The 16,556-nt window shown below is 46.9% G+C and overlaps 1 protein-coding gene across 5 annotated transcripts in view; it reads right to left on the bottom strand.

The window, feature by feature from the left end:
* The window catches only part of ADAMTS9 (ADAM metallopeptidase with thrombospondin type 1 motif 9), a 226,863-nt gene that overhangs the window by 60,368 nt on the left and 149,939 nt on the right, over nt 1-16,556 (bottom strand). For all 5 annotated transcript variants that reach the window (XR_010842518.1, XM_059075759.2, XM_059075758.2 and 2 more), the window contains 7 exons: nt 16,127-16,321; nt 14,536-14,668; nt 14,227-14,321; nt 14,017-14,111; nt 13,791-13,924; nt 11,209-11,300; nt 6,243-6,347 (listed from right to left, as the gene is read on the bottom strand). Coding sequence is in view for 4 of the 5 variants with exons in the window: in XM_059075759.2 (XP_058931742.1) it covers nt 6,243-6,347; nt 11,209-11,300; nt 13,791-13,924; nt 14,017-14,111; nt 14,227-14,321; nt 14,536-14,668; nt 16,127-16,321 (849 nt within the window). In the remaining variant the exon portion in view is untranslated. The remainder of the gene's footprint in view (nt 1-6,242; nt 6,348-11,208; nt 11,301-13,790; nt 13,925-14,016; nt 14,112-14,226; nt 14,322-14,535; nt 14,669-16,126; nt 16,322-16,556) is intronic.

Here is a 16,556-nt window from a genome sequence, read left to right as displayed (position 1 = left end):
TTCAGAACCCAGCCCAGAGGCCACTTCCCCTGAGAAACCTTTCTGACGCAGTTACCTGCTGCACAGCACCCTATAACATGGGGGTAGTTCTCTCTTTATGTCTGTCTTCCCCCTAGAATGTAAGCCCCATGATGGCAAGGCCAGTGCCTTGTTAAAATCCGAGGGTTTCCAGAAGCTAGCTGTGTGTGGCTAATGACGGTCTTAATACACATCTGGCGAATGATTGAAAGAAGAAGGCTGAACAAGTACACTCTTCTTGGTGAACTGCAATCCAGATGGCCCTACTAATCAGTCAGTCCCCTCAATGCTTCCCCATGCTATGAAAAGCTCCTTGTTTCATTGTGGCACCATATCCCAGTTTGTAAATTACCATGTCATATGAGCCACTCCCTACCCCTGACTGCTGAACAAGGTTTGGCATCTAAGGTGTTCTACATTTTCCTCTACTGGGACTAACGCTGGTGTGAACCATACTTGTGCATGCATTTCAAGATATCTTTGGGCTGCATTTGATTCATATGGTCAAACTATGAAAGTCTCTTGAAAACAATGGATACTCTCACTTAAAAAAAAGAAAAAGGGGCTTCCCTGGTGGCGCAGTGGTTGAGAGTCCACCTGCCAATGCAGGGGACCCGGGTTTGTTCCCTGGTCTGGGAAGATCCCACATGCCGCAGAGCAGCTGGGCCCGTGAGCCATGGCTGCTGGGCCTGTGCGTCTGGAGCCTGTGCTCCGCAACAGGAGAGGCCACAACAGTGAGAGGCCCGCGTACCGCAAAAAAAAAGGAAAAGGAAAAAGAAGAAACTTTCCAATTTTGCCAAAAAAAAAAAAAAAAAAAAAACAGAAAAAATATTCTACTCTTTTAAAAATTTGCATGTTTTTGATTATGAGTGAGGTTAAGTTGGGAGATCGATTTCTATCACCCTACTTGGTCTTGGATTTAGGGACCCCTGTTAGTTTTGGAGCTAGTCTGACATTACCAACTAGATTTGATGCCAGACCAACTGGTTTTCTAGCCAGGAACTTTTTCCCTAAGCTGAAGTATACGTCTGGTGGCCCTAAGGATGCTGACATAGTAGGAATGTCTTCTGTCTCATCACAGCTTATTTTTTAACCCAAACTCTCCCTGCCCTGTTAGCAGAGATCAGATTGCCTCAGGCTTGTATCATGTCTTTAATAACCTCTTTAAACCTCAGTTTCCTGGTGCATCTGTAATATGGGGATAATATGAGTCTCCCCTTATAGGTTTGCTGCAAATGAAAGAAAGCATACAAAGCGCTCAGCCTAGCAGCTGGCCTAACGTAGCACTCTATAAGTATTAGCGATCATTGTCATAAAGGTGTTTTTTATGTGTGGATTTCCATCAAAGCCTGTTCTCATGGAGATGAAGGACAGTCTGAGTAATTATAAAATTGCTGATACTAGCTCTGCAATGTGCATGTCACTGCATTAACCAGGACTCAATTTGCTTTCGGTAAAGGCTGAACTAAAACGTATTTCTATTACAGAATAAAAAAAATATACTGAGAAAATGAAAAGCATAAACATGACTGTCATGGAAACAGTGCCTATTTCAGAGAAAAACAGTACGTTTTCCAGCACTTTTGAAGCACCTGCGCCCATACAATGAAACACTGATTGGAAATCATTTTTATTTCTTCATTAAAGCAAGTCCTCTAAAAATCTCTCTTCAATAAATATTTTGTTAGTAGGGTTTGAGCTATTACATATAATTAAAATGAATGACCTCTGTTCCATTAAGAACAGTTTATAGGGCTTCCCCGGTGGCACAGTGGCTAAGAATCTGCCTGCCAATGCAGGGGACACGGGTTTGAGCCCTGGCCCGGGGAAGATCCCACATGCCGCGGAGCAACTAAGCCCGTGCACCACGACTACTGAGCCCGCGTACCACAGCTACTGAGCCCGCGTGCCACAGCTACTGAAGCCTGCATGCCTAGAGTCTGTGCTCCACAACAAGAGAAGCCACCACAGTGAGAAGGCCACGCACCGCAACAAAGAGTAACTCCCGCTCACCGCAACTAGAGAAAAGCCCAGGCGCAGCAACAGAGACCCAACACGGCCAAAAATAAATAAATAAAATAAATAAATTTATTTTTTTAAAAAAGAATAGTTTATAGTTCATACTTTTCACTCATTTCTCTGCTTTTTGTACTCAATGTGACCAAGGTAGGTTGACTCATGTAATTTAGCAAAGCCAACACATCTTTGATTGAAATGTGCTTATTTGCATTTCTTTGGAGTGTGCTGGGGATGAAACTGCCCATAAAACACAGTATTTGTTTGGTTTTTTTTCCCCCACTATAGTCCTAATCACACTTATACATATGAATATATGTATAAACATCTAACTTCTATGGGTTCGTACAGAATAAAATGTACACATATATAAAAGGTAGTTTCACTCTACTTGTCTGTAATATGATTTTAATACTTGGTGGATAACTGGATTTTCACAAATGAATTGTGGGTTAGGAGGCAGCTTATGGTAGATAAAGGAGGACTGATACTATGCTTGCTATGTGCCTGCACACACACAGGTATTTATCACGTGACCTTAACTCCACCGGTTGCAAATGAACTAAAAGATTAAAAGACAGGAACCGAGTCCAGGTCCAGGCTTAGCCTCTGCTCAGGCTGCAGTCCCCTGTCCTTCCACTGCTAGCAAGCCTGCTTCCTTCAACACCGTGACCAATTCTGCAGCCTGACGGCAAGCCTCAGGCCTATGAAAATGTTGTAACATTAACAGCTAATACTTACTGTGCCCCCTGCTGTCTGCCCAGTGACATGCAAACAGCTTTATCTCCCTATTTCATTTATGCCCGGCAAGAAGCCAACTGGGTAAGGACCACCAGGATCCCCATTTTATGCGTGAAGAAACTGAGACCCCTGAGAAGTTAGATAACTTGACCAAGATGGCAAGGCTAGTAACAGCACGTCCAGCAATCTGACTTAAGGGTCTGGGGGCTTAACCTCTGTACTCTGCAGCCTCTGTAGGCTTTGATTTCAGTACACTCCCAAGAATCTGATGAGAAAGCTGGAGGAATGGGGTTGAATGCATACAAACTGCCCAATACATAGGGGCTACTTCAATAACAAAAATCATTATTCTTATGAGTTAAAACAAACAAACAAACAATTCTTCCCACTACACACAGGCAGCCAAGAATGAACCTTGACACTGAGACTTGTTTTTACCAGGTTTGTTCCTGCTGGTGAGACCATGTTCCTGCTCTTCACGTGATTCTGGTAATTCAGTTTTACCCTTAACGACTAGAGTTTTCCTTTAGTTTCGCTTGGGGAAAACATTTTCTCGCCAAGTGGGATTTGGAAAATGGAGGGTTTCATTGTGTTTTTCTCTCTGTAGCTCCCAGCAGAAAAGTGAAGGAAAGTGAGAGTGATGATGTGAGGGGTGAATCAAAGCAGGGCTATTTGTTTTTTTCTTTTTCTTTTGCGGTTCGCGGGCCTCTCACTGTTGTGGCCTCTCCCGTTGTGGAGCACAGGCTCCGGAAGCGCAGGCTCAGCGGCCGTGGCTCACTGGCCCAGCTGCTCCGCGGCATGTGGGATCTTCCCGGACCAGGGCACGAACCCGCGTCCCCTGCATTGGCAGGCGGACTGTCAACCACTGCGCCACCAGGGAAGCCCAAAGCAGGGCTATTTGGAGAAGAGATTAGGACAGGCCAGGATCTGCGGGCCGTAGAGGAGACCAGCCTCGGTCCCTCAGAAGCAAGGTGGTGTTAAGTCATGGTGGGAGCAGGATATTACGCAGTTTTCCAAAGTGTGTCCCATGGACCACTGGTAATTCAGGGAAAATAAAAGGTATAACTTTGAAAAGAAGGCTCTGGGGTTGGTTTAACTTATGTCAGTGATTCCTAAAATGTGATCCCAGACCAGGGTATCAGCATCACCTGGGAAACTGTTGGAAGTGTACATTTCAGGCCCCTCCCCAGGCTGGCTGTGTTTTAGCAAGTGCTGGCCCAAGTATGAGAACGAATGATTTAGGGAAATGCTGGCTTGAATAAAACCACACAGGTTTCCCTCCTGTACACTTTATTCCAACCTACAATACACACATGCTTACTGCGACTCCTCAAGAAGGAAATAAAATATACAATTTTTCCAAGTGTCTTTGCCTGCGGGAGCCTATTTTCATGGAGTATCCCTAGGGGATGCTGCTCTGTGGACTGAGTAGCAGGTCAGGCACACAAAGCATCATTTCTGGGGGCTGCTAGGAGCTAGAGACTGCTCAGTTCTGGCTCCTGGGGATTCATAAGGCGTGCTCAACACACCCTTGAGATTAATTTTGAGCTTGGGCTCTCTGAGCTGTCATGGAACACCAAGATTTAGAAAAAAAAAAAAAAAAAAAAAAGTGCTGACAGGCAATTGTGAAACCAATTCCCTTCAGCACAGGCGTAATCCCCCAAAAGCTGGGGAAACAGCCAGCCCATCTTGGCAGGGCAGTAATCTTTGTCTCCACAAGGTGGCGCTCCAGGCTATAATTATATTGTTAGGTTCCGGATGAAAACTGCAGTAATGACACTAACAAACAGAATTGAAATTTAGATGACAGTTTACACAGATGGCTTTCTATATAATCACGCTTTAAGTCTGACCACGTTTTGGTCAATTAATTTTTTTGTTTGTTTCTCTCACTCACTGAAACATAATAAATAGTAGGAGCAGGGAAGAACATAATTTCAGGACACAGTGTAAAGCACACATTCTAAAGCACGTGTGTTGCCTCTCAGCTCTCTTTATCCCTTTCAGTATAAGAGAAAATTTTTAATGATTAATTTATAAGCAATCGATATGGTCATTTAATCAGATTTGAAGGAGCTGCTTGGCTTAGCTAGAGAAAAGAGGGAGTGAGAGAGATTTTTTTGTTTGTTTTTCTTTTCCCCAAAGACACAAATTTAACACTGGAAGCTAAAAAAAGGGATCAGGAACCTCGGAGATTTTCCCCCGACAGACGTCATAATTGATGTTCCTTCCCTTCCTTGGTGGAAGCAGCTTCATTGAGCTGTTTCCTTATGTTCTGATTTTGATAGGGTTTAGCAAATAAAAATACCAGACACCCAGTCAGATGTGAATTTCAGATAAACAACACGTACTGTTTTTTTAGAATAAGTATGTCCCATGCAATGTTCCAGACATGATTACAGTAAAAAAAAAAAAAAAATCTTGCTTATGTGAAATTCAGATTTAATGGGGCATCCTACATTTTGTCTGGCAACCTCACCTTGGAATAACACCACACTTTCCAGTCCTCTTCTTTTTCCTCCCTTACTCACTTTCAGGAGACCGCGAGGCAGAGGTCAGGACTGGGGCCACAGGCCACACCCTGTAAGTTTCACATTTGCCTGCGGGTCAGGCTCCTGCCCCACATCATGGCAACTTCTAGGCTGGAAAGGGCAGTGCTTTCTGCCCCCGCTTATGCATTAGTCACCTGGGGAATTTCAAATTCCCCAGAGATTCCCCTTCAGTGAATCTGGGTAGGGCCTGGGCACACGCAGTTTAAACCTTCCCAAGTGATTCTAACATACACCCACGCTGAGAAACAGTACGGCAGATCAGAGCGTCGCAAGCTGTACTGTGCTCAGGAACCATCTGGGGCCTTGTTCAGCTGCAGGTCCTACTCAGAAGCTCTGGGGCCCCCAGAAACTGCGTTGTCGACAAGCTCCCAGGCAATGCGGGTGCTCTGGGGCGGATCGGTCCCACCTTGAGCAGCAAGATTTTAGAGCCTGAAAAGCTGACTTGGAGAGCCTGTGTTTCTCTTAATTCCCCAGAAACCCTCCGCATGAATCACCCCTTCTTCCAGCCCTGTTTGTATTTCAGTTCTTCTGAAATAGACCGACATTACTTTCCCTAAGCTCACATGGGTGAATTGCATGTTGGCTAATTAATTGCAAGGTGTCTTGAGCCACACACTCCCTTAGAGGCTGCTGGCTACATTCAGCTTCCCGGTTAGGCATCCTCCTAATTGCTCCAATGGTTCACAGGTTCACATCTCCAGGAAGAATTCACCAGAAGGGAAGCAAGACTCTCTGCTCCACGCACCTGTACACGCTTCAGCCTTCGATTTATGTCCTAAATTTTCTTGCTGACACTTTGTAAAATGGTTTGAGGAAGTGGGAAAGCACACCCTTTACTTCTAGCACCACTGCCTCAGAGGGAGGTAGGAAGGAAGAGAAAACAAAACCCAGCCCCCAACCCATTGGTAACCTTACCGGTGACTTCTTAATGTCAGAGACAGCATAATTCCCTTGGGAGATCCATCTGGCAGATTCAGTTAGAGACAGGCCGGTTCCGTAAAGGTTGATGCTAAAACGACCCTGGAATAAATGGCCAACGGAAAAGATTTTTAGTCCACGTGACGTCCCGAGCAAAGGCCACACAATAAAAGGGAACTTGGAGAAAGATATTAATTAATTATGATAGCTACTAATGATTGAGGGTTCTTTTGGGCGGGGGGAGAGGGGAGTTGTGAACCAGGCACTTTACATGCATCATCTCATCCATCCTTGCAAGAGCTCTCAGAAGGGGATTTCCTTTACAGAGGGGGACAGCGAGGCCCGGCGCAGGTGATTAACTTCTCCAGGAAACACTGAGAACCCAACTCACATTTTCCTGACTTCAAAGTCCTCGCTCTCAACTACCGCTATTCTGCGTCCCTAACTCAGCAATCCTGATGTTGCTCACAATTACCAGATTCCTTCAGGAACAAAACGCCACAGTGTAATTTTTCTAACAAGATCTCGCTGCCAAAGCTTCCTTGGGCTTCAGCTCCCCGCGGCGCTGAGCACGCCGCGTCCTAAGCACAGCAGGGCGGGACTTCAAAGCAGAGGCGCGTTCTCTGGAGCTGCCAGCAGAGGGCGCGCGCGGCCTGCTCTGGACCGCAGGGGACCCGCCACCGTTACCAGGCCCAGGGAACCTAGACCTCCCAGCCCCGCTCTGGGATTCCTTTCCAAACGTGGCCTCGGGTGTTTCCATTTTTATTTCCAAGGAGACGCTGCAGCAGAGAATCTCTCTTGCTTTTTCCATGTGTCTCTATGTCTTTCTCTCTTGCAAAAATGACTCCACAAAGGCATCTAAAATAGATTCTTGAGGTTTCCTACTCCACCATGAACAGTTTCGGAGTTAAAAATGTTTTCTCCTCAGACGTGGGTGAAGGCTTCCTCTCTGACCCTTACCATCTGGTTCTTTGTCAAAACGGTCTTTAATAAATCAAGATGAGCAAGGTGGAGACTCACATCCCATCAGACCTAAGCGTAAATTCAGCTTTTTCACCTGAACAGATTATTACCCTGTAAGAACCTCAGTTTGTCCATCTGTAAAATGGAAGGTAATACGAGCGCCTCCTTCAGAGTAGTGTAGTGAGGGACTAAATGAAATTAGCCGTGGAGTGAATGCCTGGTACCTAGCAGATACTCAAAAATATTGATACCAGTCCCGCATTTTCTAATTGTTTTGTAAGTGTTAGTTTCCTCCCTCTAATATAACAGTAAGCTTATTGAAGGGAGGGACTTGGTATTGCTTTATTTATATCAGTTATGGTTTGTAACATGTGACTAGGCACTTGATATTTAGAGTCTTAACTAAACATTACATCCTAGCTCTTCCACGAAGACTTCTGGGATCAGGTGCAACTTGGAGGTTTCCCTCTCCATGTCAGTTCCATAAATACTTGCTAAACAGAGTTTATGAACTCTTTAGGAGCCTTAAATTCCACATCTGTACCCTGGGGACAAACAGGATTCCTATTCACAGAGGTGATGGGAGGATTTAGTTTGGTCTATATCAGTGGATCTTATCAGAAGGCAAGTTTGCTCCCGGGAGAAATCTGGCAGTCTCTGGAGACATTTTTGGTTGTCACGTCACAGCTAGTGTGTGTGTGTGTGTGTGTGTGTGTGTGTGTGTGTGTGTGTGTGTGTGTGTGTGTGTGTGTGTGTGTGTGTGTGTGTGTGTGTGTGTGTGTGTGTGTGTGTGTGTGTGTGTGTGTGTGTGTGTGTGTGTGTGTGTGTGTGTCTCCCACAACAGAGAATTATCCAGCCCAAAACATCAATCGTGCTGTGGTCTGGGGGATGAAATCTTCCTAGAATCCTGACTCTTCTACCTTTAGTGTGACCTCAGGCAAGTGGCTTACCTCTCCTGAGCCCATCTGTAAATTGGGTTAATAAGACATAATCAGTGAATAAGAGTAGAAGGTATAACATACCTCGCTCATTACCTGGCAGAGAGTAGGTGAAATTTTAAAAATATTTTTGGAACTTGTTTTATGACAGTACTACACAGATGTCAGTGGTTGTTATGTTGAGCGGCTTCAGTACGCAGGTATCCATGACCATGGGCTACACTGGAGGCTCAGCCTCCTCGCCCAGCCTCCTCAGACACGGGCTTCTACATGCTGTGTTAGCCCACCTGGGCGAACATGTTCTTATCTTACTATCATTCCTGCCCTGAGGAGGGCGTCCACACCAATCACAACTGCCCAGACCTCGTTGTTGCCAAGGATGCCCTCGTCTCTCCTTCCCTATCCTGTTTCCCACAAAGACTGCCTGTTCTGCTTGCATCGCAGAAGGCAGACTTGATCTGCTTTGACGTCAAAGTCCTTAGAAGGTCCAGGCTTCTAGCCTGAGGATGTCCCTGGCTGATCTGGGTGTCCAGTGTCTGAGCACGTAGCCGAGCAGACTACTTGCTAGCTAGATCTGCCCTTTCAGAGCGAGTGATAAGCAAGAGTTTTTGTCCTTATTCTCTTCCTGGCCTTTTCAGGTTCAGGGATTTGCATTTTCAGCCAGCGTCCTAGTTGATAATTAGCACTCTAAAAGTTTGAGTGTCACCAGAGCAGTCAAGACCTACTGTCCTTTCTAGCTCCAGTCTGGGATATCTCTACCCCTAAAGGCCTTATCTTCAGGGTCTAAAGGGCATGAGAGTTTTAGCTACTATGTCTGTTGCTGATTTAAAAGAGTAAAGGTAATTAAGACATGCATACACTAGATGATCCAGAAAAGTTAGCGAAAGATGTATAATACCTCTGACAAACGGAGGTTTTGTTCTCTGTTGGACAAGGGTGAATGCTGCAAAAGTCTTGTCTGGAAACAGAATCAGCCAGGCGTGTCTACCATCATGGATTTGAACTCAGACACACTTGGCATCAAATCCAGCCTCTATTGAGCACTACGTGTGGGTTTGGGTAAGTTACTCTATCTCTCTACACCTCAGCTGTCAAAAGGGGGCAATCTCATAGGATGCTGTGGATGATTAAATGCTACACTGATTTACCAATGCTGAGCACAGTGTCTCAAGTGTAGTAAACACTCGGTAAGTGCTATTAACACCAGCATCAGGAAGGACAATGCCGCATCCACTGTGATCGGGATAACAAAATACATTCTGGCTGCATCTTGAGTTGACAGCTCTTGGGGACCTCCCCAAAGCAACAGCAATGGATGCGCAGGAAGGAGAAGCACACTGTCACACAGAGCATGCCTCTGCTTTCATTTCTCTGCAGTCACAGACCAAAGGACAAGCAGGGCTCCAAAATAGCTTGCATGGTCATGCTTTCTACAGACTTTTCCCTGGAAAAGTGATGAAAAACTCCCATCTTTCATCACTTCTGAGGAAGTGAATTCTAGAAGTATCCGATATGGTTTGAAGAATGGGCTGGAAAAAATACAACTTAACCTCTCACTGGCTTTGGTTTTCTCACTTAGCAACTGCTTTAGTGTCAGGATTTAGCAAATCAATTGGTTCATTTATCTCTGAGTTATTAAAATAAGTGAATGCAAATTACCTCTCATTTACTTAAGTTTCCCCAAAGATGCACATATCGAAACAAGAAAATCCTGAGGCATTTGAAAAAGGCAGGACTGGCCAATCTATAAGCTGTTAAATGCAACCCATACGAATGGGGTGTTTGAAGTCTCCAGTGCTCTAAAGAAACCGCACTTCAAAAGTTTTCAATTCCTGGGTAATGGAGAAAAGGCCCCTTTTAACATTCTGTCCTTTGTTTATTTTCTTTCTCCCCTGAGTGCTTCCTTTTCACATCTCTAAAATGTTTAGCAATACTTTCTAAAGCTTGGGGCTGAGAAAACACATTGTTAAAAGAAAATTCAGATGTGTTTGTCTTTGGATGGTCTCTGTGGCGATGTGTAAATGCACCCTGGGGAGACAGTGCCTGGGATCCTGACCATCACCCAGTCCCAGTTCCTAGAATCCGTGAAGGCCCACAGCGACGCAGAACACTCTGTCACAGAGTCTGACAACAGCTTTGTAAAGACCTCATGTAAATCAACGGAAAGACTGGGGCCACGTTCTCCTGTCCAGAACCACCTAATTCATTATGCCTGTCCTACCTTCTCCTTGCAGAAGCTTCTGGCAAAGACTGATGCCTGCTTTGCAAAATGAGCCCAGGAGGCTTATCACAGGCTGTTCCGAAAGGCAAGTCAAAACCTGCCACACCTCTAAAGAGGCAAGAACGTGTGCAACTGTGGAACGGGTAAGACTGCCGTGCAGCTGCTCTGGGGGAAAGCGAATTCAGGAGGTAACTCTGCACTTCTTGGTCTGGACATGGCGCATTTACACATCTGAAACAGGAGTGACAGTTTTCCTGTCTCATGCAATATTCAGAATCTTTAATGGCTGACAGTCGGGGTGTTGGAACCCACTTGCACTGGCTTTTGAGAGACAACTGTGTGCATCTCTCCCCAAACCCTCCATTTCGTGACACGGTATCGATGACTTGTAACCAGTCAGGGAGAAAATTTACACCACAGAAATGGGCAAATGCTGCAAAGCATTGCTTTCCCGCCCCCCCCCCCACTTCCTTTGGAGAGCCAGTTATTAAACATTTACCCACATGTCGCTGCATAATATTCATTGTTTTAACATCGTCCTGTGTTTAACCAAACCCTTGCCATGTGATATCTAATTGGTTTCTAAACGTTTACCATGATCACAGATGCATTTTGCTGAATGTGGAAGTGTGGCCCCTGGCTGTGATCATTTCCTTAGGAAACACTCTGAGTAGCGGAGTGACTAGGTTGGGGGCTGTGAGCATCTGTGAGGCCCTTGATTCAGGCGGCCAAAGTGCCTTCCAGCGGTGCTGTTCTAATTACATCTGCAGAACCAGATGCAGTCACGGGGGTGGGGGGATGTGAATCCCTGGGTGGGGGGTGGAGAGCTCCCGACTCGTACCTGAGGGCACTTGGCGGCGCTGTAGCAGTCCCCGGCGGTGGCAAAAGGGACGGGATGTCCTTCGCGTGTCCTGGCAAACTGTAAGTCAGTGGCTGTGGGGTTTTGGAGAAGAAAGGGTTATAGGGAGCAGAGAGGTGAGAGTATGAGAAAGAGAAAGGGAAGGGACAGGATATTAACAAGGAGACAGAAGGGAAGAAGAGTTAGAGAAATCATAAGAGGAAATGGGAGAGGAAAAAAGACAACAATCCAAAGTATGATTAGTAAGCAAACGGATCCAGACGTACACTTGCTTTCCCCTCACTATATTTATGGGTCCGAGAGCGTCCTTCTCTGGGTTTTACCAGCACTTTCTGTCTCCTCACAGTATGGAAGCCAAAAGGGGGGCTTAAGATGACTTTGGAATTGATTCCTATATAAATAAATATGTGAATCACCTCGCTTAAATGTAGTGTTAATTGGATGACTGTGGCTCTCCTGTAGAAGCAGCCTCTGAGGCTGCAGGACTGCAGGACGGGGCGGGGAATAAGCCAGCAAAGCATTTCCAGCTACTTAGCAGTTATTCCCCGAGGCTCATCTGTCCTCCCGCGGCCCAGGCACTATTATCACCAAAATGGGGAGCAATTAGAACTCACATCTTGAAAGTATTAATGGCAGTTTCTTAAGTTTGGGGCAAACTTTTTTAAAAAGTTTTTAAAAAAATGTCCAGTAATTAATATATATACAGGAAGTCGCCTACACACAAACCTTCAAATTGCGAACTTTCAAAGATGCAAACGTGCATTCCATCAACATCAGACGTGAGTGAAACTGCAGCTTGCCCTCCATCTCCTGTTGCTGATGATCCTTCAGCTGTACCATCTCCCACCCCCCTCCCTCCTCCAGCCAGTAACTCTCCTTTGCCTGTTCACTCGATGCCAGCCCCTGTGTGCCAGCTGTTGTACTGTACTACTGTACTTTTCAAGGGATTGTACCGTAAGATTAAAAATGTTTTCTTTAAAAAAAAAAAAAAGCCAATAAAAACAGTGCTCGCGTTTTTAACCCTCTTGTAGGCTCCTGAGAACAGCTCTGAGAATGGGGAAGGCGGATCAGGAGGTGGCAGACTGAGAATCCTACAAAATCTGGTGGGAACTAGAGACCACAGGCAGCTTTTTAAACCTTTCTGCTTTGTCTTTCAAGAATAGCAAGAGAAGGGCTTAATCTTTCTGCAGGTTCGTGGGAGGGAAATCTGAGTCCCCCAACCTCCAAGGGCAGGAGCCCTGCCTGCTTCAGCGCGCAGAAGCTCTGGGTCTCAGCCGGGGTGCTATCTAAGTGGGAAACTGCAGACTCTGCCCTTAGCCCTCATCAGTCTGGCTGAAGGCAATTAAAAATATCTTGGTACAAATCAGATTTAATCTACCTGCAGAGGAAAGCAAGGCAAGGTTATGGGAACATGTTAATGAAGAAAAATTAATTATTCATTATTTCTGTTTTTCGTCTATTCAAGGGAACGTGTTTAGATATTTGAGCTGTCTTTAACCACTCCTATGATTAATGTCCTTAACAAAAATGCACTGTTGGCCGGAGTATGAAATCAGTCCACGCTCAGGCTAGTTTAAAAAAAGGTGATTCTGTCCTCCGTTTTTCTTCTGTAAATCGACAATCAGAGAAAATTAGTTTTACGCCCGTGTGCATGTTTGTGTGTGTGTGCGTATGTACACTGCTGGTGGAAGCCCAGGGTGGGGTGAATGTTGCTACGTGAATATCATAGCTTTGGAGTTTGCATCTGCTACCTTAAAACTTCTCCTCCCTTCGAAAGCTCTGCTACCAGGACTTCCCTGGTGGGCCAGTGGTAAAGAATCTGCCTTACAATGCAGGGGACACAGGTTCGACCCCTGGTTAGGGAACTAAGATCCCACATGCCGCGAGGCAATTAAGCCCCCACACCCCAACTACTGAGCTCACACGCCTCAACTAGAGCCCATGTGCTGCAAACTACAGAGCCCACATGCCCTGGAGCCTGTACGCCACAACTAGAGAAGAGAAAAGCTGCACGCCACAACTAGAGAAGAGAAAACCTGCACGCCACAACTAGAAAGAAGCCCGTGCGCCACAAGGAACAGCATGTGTGCCGCTACTAAGAGACGCAGCCAAAAAATAAATAAATAAAATAAAAGAATAATAAATAAATCTTAAAAAAAAATTTTGCTACCATGGCTAAGCTATGGGCTAAGTTTTGCCCACCTGGCTCTCCCATTTGGCCTTAAGGTCTCAATTTCAATGTCATATTTGGGGGGATGCTGCCCTGACTCCCCCACTGCGATGGCGCCCTTTCATGCGCCTCCATCTCCTCCATTCATTCATTCGTCACAGATCTGATGGAGCACCGCCCCTGTGCTCAGCACTTCCCAGGCGCTGCGGAGACAGCAGTGATCAAAAGGTGCAAAACCCCACCCTCTGGCAGCTTAGACTGGGACTGTCATCACTGGACCCTAAGTTCTTCTTCACATCTTCCGGGCCTCGGCCCAGCCCCTGTGCAGGATGTTTTTGCTGTCTGAGTGGAGAGACCCATGGACACATCCCCCAGGACGCCCCATGGAACTTACTGATGATCTGCATGGTGGTCAGGTCTATTCTGATCTTCTGGAAGCTGGAAAACCCAGCCGCTGTGTAGTCTTTCCGACACTGACAATCATCACGTCGGCTCCCGTTGTAGGGACATTCGGTTGGGTTGTGCAACCTACATTACAGAGAGAACATCCCCGTAAGGATGGGGAGGTGTTTCCAGGGATCTCCAGGCATCCGGGCTCTTCTGAGCCTGAGCTCTCCTACCTGTGCCCGTAAACCTCAGAAAAATTCTCAGAGTCACCGTGGACCAGTGTCATGTACTCCTTGGGGTGGTCAGAGTGCATCCCTGCACAGAAGACCTGAAAGACAGACCAGAAATAACCTGCAAGGGGTGGCTCAGAAATGGGACCACGAGGGCCAGGGCCTCTGGCTCTGAAACCAGGCTAGAAATCACAACTGAGCTCCGACGCGTACCTTCAGGAGCTTTCCCGTGACGATCAGGAAATACTCCCCATCTGCACCGGCACCTTTCAGCCTTTTTACTTCCTTGCAGTTCTGGGGCAACTCGCCTGGAAAACACAGACCGCGAGAACGGGCTGTGATTCTCCAGGATGTGCACTGGCCGCCAACGGAATGAGTTACATTATGCATGCACATGTTTGTCTGCAAGGGGGCCAATTTCTTAAAAATAAATTCTATATTTCTGAAAAAGGCAGGCAAGCACATCAACAAGGAAACCTGTTCTTCAAGCTCCAGAAGGATGGCTTCAGTTGGCCAACTTACAGTTATAGATATTGTGGCAGGTTTTTCTTTCTTCTGGCTTCAACTCATCAGGGCATAAGTGGCTGGGCTGGTCCTCGTTGGTGAGACACTGCACAGATCTGTGCATCACTCCGACGCCACAGGACACGGAGCACTACAAGGCAGAGCAGGGTCAGAGTTGTGGCTGTGGAACCTGGAGATATGGGCTTCTCGTGGGGTGGCATTCAGAGCCTGGAGGCTTGCACAGGAACCCCGTGCTGCTGAAAACAAATATCTGACACATGTAGGGCACCTCCTATGGGCCAGTCTCTGTGCTAAGATAATATTTTAGAATAAATTTATTTATTTTACTTATTTATTTTTGGCTGTGTTGGGTCTCTGTTGCTGTGCAGGGGCTCTCCCTAGTTGTGGTGAGCGGGGGCTGCTCTTTGGTGCAGCGCGCAGACTTCTCATTGCGGTGGCTTCTCTTGTTGTGGAGCACGGGCTCTAGGCGCATGGACTTCAGTAGGTGTGGCTCGTGGGCTCAGCAGTTGCGGCTCACGGGCTCAGCAGTTGTGGCTCACAGGCTGCAGAGCGCAGGCTCAGTAGCTGTGGCTCACGGGCTTAGATGCTCCGCAGCATGTGGGATCCCCCTGGACCAGGGCTCGAACCTGTGTCCCCCGCACTGGCAGGCGTATTCCTAACCACTGAGCCACCAGGGAAGCCCTGTGCTAAGTCTTATATATACGTGTCTATACGTACGTACATCCATACCTACATATGTAGTCATACATATGAAATATATATATATATATAAAATTTCCTCATATAAGCCTCACAATAACCCTATGAGATAGTACTAGCATTATTCTATCCTTACAGAGGGGAGATTGAGGCTCAAATGTTAGGAAATGTGTTCAAGGTCATGGTGGAGCCAGAATTTAAACCTTAACCACTTTCAACTGGTCCCACACTTTTGCCCGATCATCACTTTGCATCAGTGAAAGCCTCGTAGTCAGGAGCCAGGGGGCTGCGGCATTCCCAATATCAGATATTCCTACTTGTTGTAACCCCAATGCAACCAAGAATTCCCGATGTAGAAGGACTAGCGCTTACAGAATTCTTAGCCACAGAACCCACGACAACGAACACCTCTGTAACCCTTTTTCAGTGACAAACAAAGAGTTCTGGGTGCTGTTTAACTTTAAACTGTGGTAAAACATACGGAACTTAAAAAGTTGCCATTATAGCCCGCGTGCTTTTTTATGCATGAACGCATTTCAACTTCACAAACACCCCATTCTGCAGGGGAGGAAACAGACATGACCGCTTGGCACCTTATCCCAGGTCGTTTCAGTTGGGAACAGCAGAACCCAATTGACGGAATCAGACCGAACCCAGAACGGAGTCAGATGGAGGCTGTCTGGCCTCCCCGCCCCTGTCCCCCCTCTAAGCACCAGGCCAAACGGCCCAACAAGCAGAGAAGCCCCCTTTCCCCTTCAGCCCGTTTCAAGATGCTAACTCCTGTTTCTCACCCGGGGCCCTCCTGGAAGGGCAGCTCAGGCAGGACACGTTTAAGTCGGGGTCTGAGATCCCAAAGCTTTCCGATTTCATCACCCAATCGTCTACTTACGCTCCCCCAGTTGCCAACTCTCCAGGTGGCCGAGACGGGGCACTCCCGCAGGTAGCAGGGCTGGACGCTGGGTGGCTGTGCGCCCGGGCAGTTGATGGTCGTTTGATAGCTGTACTCGTAATTCTCCTTCCCGGTGTAAATCTCACTACAGGAGACAAGCCTTTGTTTGTAGCCCTTTCCGCAGGTCACTGAGCACTGGGGAAGAGAGGGGGTGGAGAGCAGAGGTTGGAGCGGGGCCTGGGGGCAGCCACAGCAGGCCCCTGACCTCCACGGTGAACACTGACCTCGGGACAATGGGGCACAGAGCTCTCACTTTATTAGCCTCTTACTGGCCGCAAGGAACAGCCCCCAGCACGCGGGGGACGTGCAGCCCCACAGGAGCCTTCTGGGATCGGGGGCTGCCACTACACCCTCTGGCCCCCCGCTGCGG

Source organism: Kogia breviceps, chromosome 10, assembly GCF_026419965.1.
Source record: "Kogia breviceps isolate mKogBre1 chromosome 10, mKogBre1 haplotype 1, whole genome shotgun sequence".
Lineage (NCBI taxonomy): Eukaryota > Metazoa > Chordata > Mammalia > Artiodactyla > Physeteridae > Kogia > Kogia breviceps.
Note: the sequence above shows the minus strand (reverse complement) of the source record. Positions and strands in the feature narration are given on the sequence as shown.